Source organism: Sinocyclocheilus anshuiensis, unplaced genomic scaffold, assembly GCF_001515605.1.
Source record: "Sinocyclocheilus anshuiensis isolate Anshui unplaced genomic scaffold, SAMN03320099.WGS_v1.1 scaffold58, whole genome shotgun sequence".
In the NCBI taxonomy this organism is placed as follows: domain Eukaryota; kingdom Metazoa; phylum Chordata; class Actinopteri; order Cypriniformes; family Cyprinidae; genus Sinocyclocheilus; species Sinocyclocheilus anshuiensis.
The window spans coordinates 887,400-891,161 of NW_015547688.1; the positions used below are offsets into that span (position 1 = coordinate 887,400).

The following is a 3,762-nucleotide window of genomic DNA, read 5'->3' on the forward strand; positions in this document are numbered from 1 at the left end:
TATATTTATATTTATTTTTTTTTTTTTGTATTAGTGTGGTAGGTGTTAGTGTTTGTTACGTGATATGCAAGTCTATCATGCATATTTAATAATTGACCTTCTGCTGGCTTGTTTTGAGTTACTGGTGTTAGTATTGTTAAATAGTGCCTAACATTCTCATGTTTGTCACCATAGCCTCCTATTGAGGAAGACGATGGAGCGTTAGAGGGACCTTCACCTCCTCTTTCAGCCGGCTCATTTGTTCAAGAGCTGTTTCAAGCTCAGTACAGGTAATAAACGTCTATCTGTCTATATAAATGTCTGTCTGTCTATCTGTCAGCTGTATTTAAATGTTTGTCTTAGTTGAAATGGCTCACTGTGTCCTCTGTTGATTCCAGATCCTCGCTTACCTGTCCGCACTGTCAGAAACAGAGCAACACTTTTGATCCTTTTCTTTGCATCTCCCTCCCAATACCATTACCTCATACACGGTAAGTACTGATGTCAGAGAGACCGCCATTTAAAGGGGTCATATGATGCTGCTAAAAAGAACATTATTTTGTGTATTTGGTGTAATGAAATGTGTTTATGCGCTAGCATGAGCGGAAGCCCCGGCTTAGAGTGAGCTGAGGCCGGGATAGAGTGAGCTGAGGTCGAGAACGGCGCGCCCGGCGGATCCGACGAATGAGCGGCAACCACATGTGACGGACCCCGGGCTGGATTCTTGAAATTGCATCATATGACCCCTTTAATTCCTTTCGGTGTGTTTTGATGGCAGTATCATGCTTCATCTGTAGGTTTAGACGTGAAGGCAGATTGATCAACCGTCATGTCTTTATTAATGGCGTGACTGATCAACAGGGGTAGGATGAATATTAAGAAATATGCTCAGACACCTGAGTTAGATGAAGTGTTCGATTTCATGACTGTTGGTATGATGTTGTTAATTTAGTCTGCTATGGACTTTCACTTTACATTTCATAGAAAACTAATGGCTTCATTTAATTCTTAACTGAACTTTGGGCTGGATCTGTAACACAGCCCACCACATATTGTCACCAATCATGAAACATGTTGTCGCTCTGTAGTAACTATATAGATAGACTACCGATCGAAAGTTTGGGTTACAATGTAATTGAATGTAGTGTCTTATGCTCATTTTTATATATTATTTATAAATATTCATAGATTATTTAAAAATACAGTAAAGACAATATCACATGTTAGCACAGCTTTACATTGTGATGTTAAAGCTGAATTTTCAGCATTATTACTCCAGTTTTCAGTGTCACATGATCCTTCAGAAATCATGCTAATATGCTGATTTGCTGCTCAAAACAGTCAGTGTTAAAACAGTTGTGCTGCTTAATATTTTTGTGGAAACTGTAATACATTTTTCCCTTGTAATCTTTGATGTAAAGAAAGTTCAAAATTACAGTATTTATATCAAATAGAAATCTTTTGCAACATTATAGGCTAAATGTTTTTACTGTTACTTTTGATCAATCTTATGCATCCTTGCTGGATAAAAGTATTAATTTCTTTAAAAAAAAGAAATACTTTACTGATCCCAGACTTTTGAACAGTAGGGTATTTATTCTTTGATTATGATTTTTTTGAGAATTCTGAATTAAATACAGCTATATTGAGAGCATCAATATCATGTTGATTACCTTAGAAAATAATTTATGAACAAAGGTGTAAAAAAAAAAGGTAATGTACAGTAATGCCCTTACAGTAGACGTCTATGGGGCAAGTAAACTGGATGGTTTAAAATGTAAAAAAAAAAGTGTGAATCTCATTTTTGACAGGAATTATTCATTTGAGGCAGGACTACTTTTCTAGGGGGATAGAAAAGTTACTGTCATTATTCATGTGGATATTTCTGTCATGTTTATTTCATGTAAAATATTGTTTTATATATACTTAAGTTGTACAATATCATCCTAAAGGTACATGTTTTACCAAGTAAAAGTGGATATGATATGATATGATATGATATATGAAAGATTGCATTTAACTTTGCACAGGCAAGGTTAAGAAGTGAAATACCTCTCATTGTCTAATGCTGCTTATAGTATTTATGAATATTTTGAATTAACTTTTATTTTTGTTTTCATTTTAATTTGTATTTTTTTTTGTGCTTTGCTCTCGTAATTTGTATTATTTTTTGAATATTTCTATTAAAATATTTTAAATATATTTTTAATTCAGTTTTAGTAATTTTAGTGCTTCACCTTGAACTTATTAAAGTCGTTTTTAGTTTGCATAGAATATTTTTGTTTTATTTCAGCTTTATTTCAGTTACCCACACGATTTGTAGTCTTCGTTTTAGTTAACAAAAACAACACTAACACTTGCCCCGTATCTTCTCATTGTAAGTGTATTACTAAACAGTACAGCCATTTTCCTTTGTGTTTACAAGCTTATGGACAAATTAAACTAATTTTATGTGGAAACTAACAGCATGCCATGGATATCTATATACTTTTACTCACAATATTTCTTCATAAAAATATAAAGGTTCCGAAGTTGCTACTTTCTCCTTGTTTTAGGTGCTAAAATATATTATTTTCCCTTCAAATAATCATCCTCTTCTGCTTCTGTCCAGAGGTGCTCTGATGCTATTTTTAAGAGACCAGTGTAGTTGTTGATCAAGGAGAGTACTTGGTTTAATCCAAAGGCATTTTTAAGCTGCTGAATTCATTAGTACACATTAATGATTAAAGAAGCCATAGTATTAGAAGACAGACAGTGATTTACAGCACACCTGCCCCTCATAGTACCGCAGAGATGATGAACCAGCGAATAATAGTCCCTGGGAGAGTAGTATAGCTGGGCAGGTTTCACTTCCACATCATTATTGAGTAAAACCCTGCTGGTGCCTTCATATCATCCCTAATCCAAGAGGTTCTTCATCATAAGGAAGAATTGGGGGATATTTTGACCCCTCCGCCCGCTGTGGCTTACTGCACTGTCGGCATCTCTCTGCTCTGAAAAACATTAGTGCAGAGAAAGACTAGATTTGGAGCTTATGCTCTGTAGGGGTGGGGGAAAAAATCGATACAGCATAGTATCACGATATTTTCCGCGGCAATACTGTATTGATACACGGACGCCAAGTATCGATCTTTTATTATACTATTTGGTAGTAACAAAAATCAGTTTCTTTACAGTCCACTAGATGGCGGTGTTGAGTTTTTTTCTAAAATCCTTTAAAGGGGTCAAATGATGCTATTTTAAAGATCATTATTTTGTGTATTTGGTGTAATAGAATATGTTGACATGCTTTAATGTTCAAAAAACATTATTTTTCAAATACTGTACATTATTGTAGGTCCTCTATGCCCCGCCTCTCTCAAATACGTCGTTTTCAACAAAGCCCCTTCCTTTGACAAGCGCAGTCTGCTCTGATTGGCCAGCTGACCCAGTGCATTGTGATTGGCCGAACACTGCAAGCACGTGTCAGAAATGTAACGCCCCTTACCATAATCGCGAGCATCAGCTTTCAAAGTAAATATCAAGACAGTTAATAATGTCGTTAGTTTTACCATCAGTTCAAGCCCGAAAGGGCAACAGATTCGCGTGACAGACACAGTGATGATGCAGTACACAAGCCGCGGTTAAGACAGCTGACGTGCTATGATTTCTGACAGGCAGTTCACTCTCCTGTGATGTGACCCTGTTCCCCTCTCTCACACACACACACACACACACACGACGCGTTACTCTGCGCTGCGCAAAACTCCACATTTGAACAGTCAATAGCAAATACTTAAACTA

At 36.2% G+C, this 3,762-nt stretch overlaps 1 protein-coding gene across 1 annotated transcript in view; it reads left to right on the forward strand.

Annotated features, from left to right (window-relative positions):
* The window catches only part of LOC107703377 (ubiquitin carboxyl-terminal hydrolase 31-like), a 32,920-nt gene that overhangs the window by 5,824 nt on the left and 23,334 nt on the right, over positions 1 to 3,762 (forward strand). The window contains exons 4-5 of the mRNA XM_016505984.1: positions 175 to 269; positions 378 to 470. Coding sequence (XP_016361470.1) covers positions 175 to 269; positions 378 to 470 — 188 coding nt within the window. The remainder of the gene's footprint in view (positions 1 to 174; positions 270 to 377; positions 471 to 3,762) is intronic.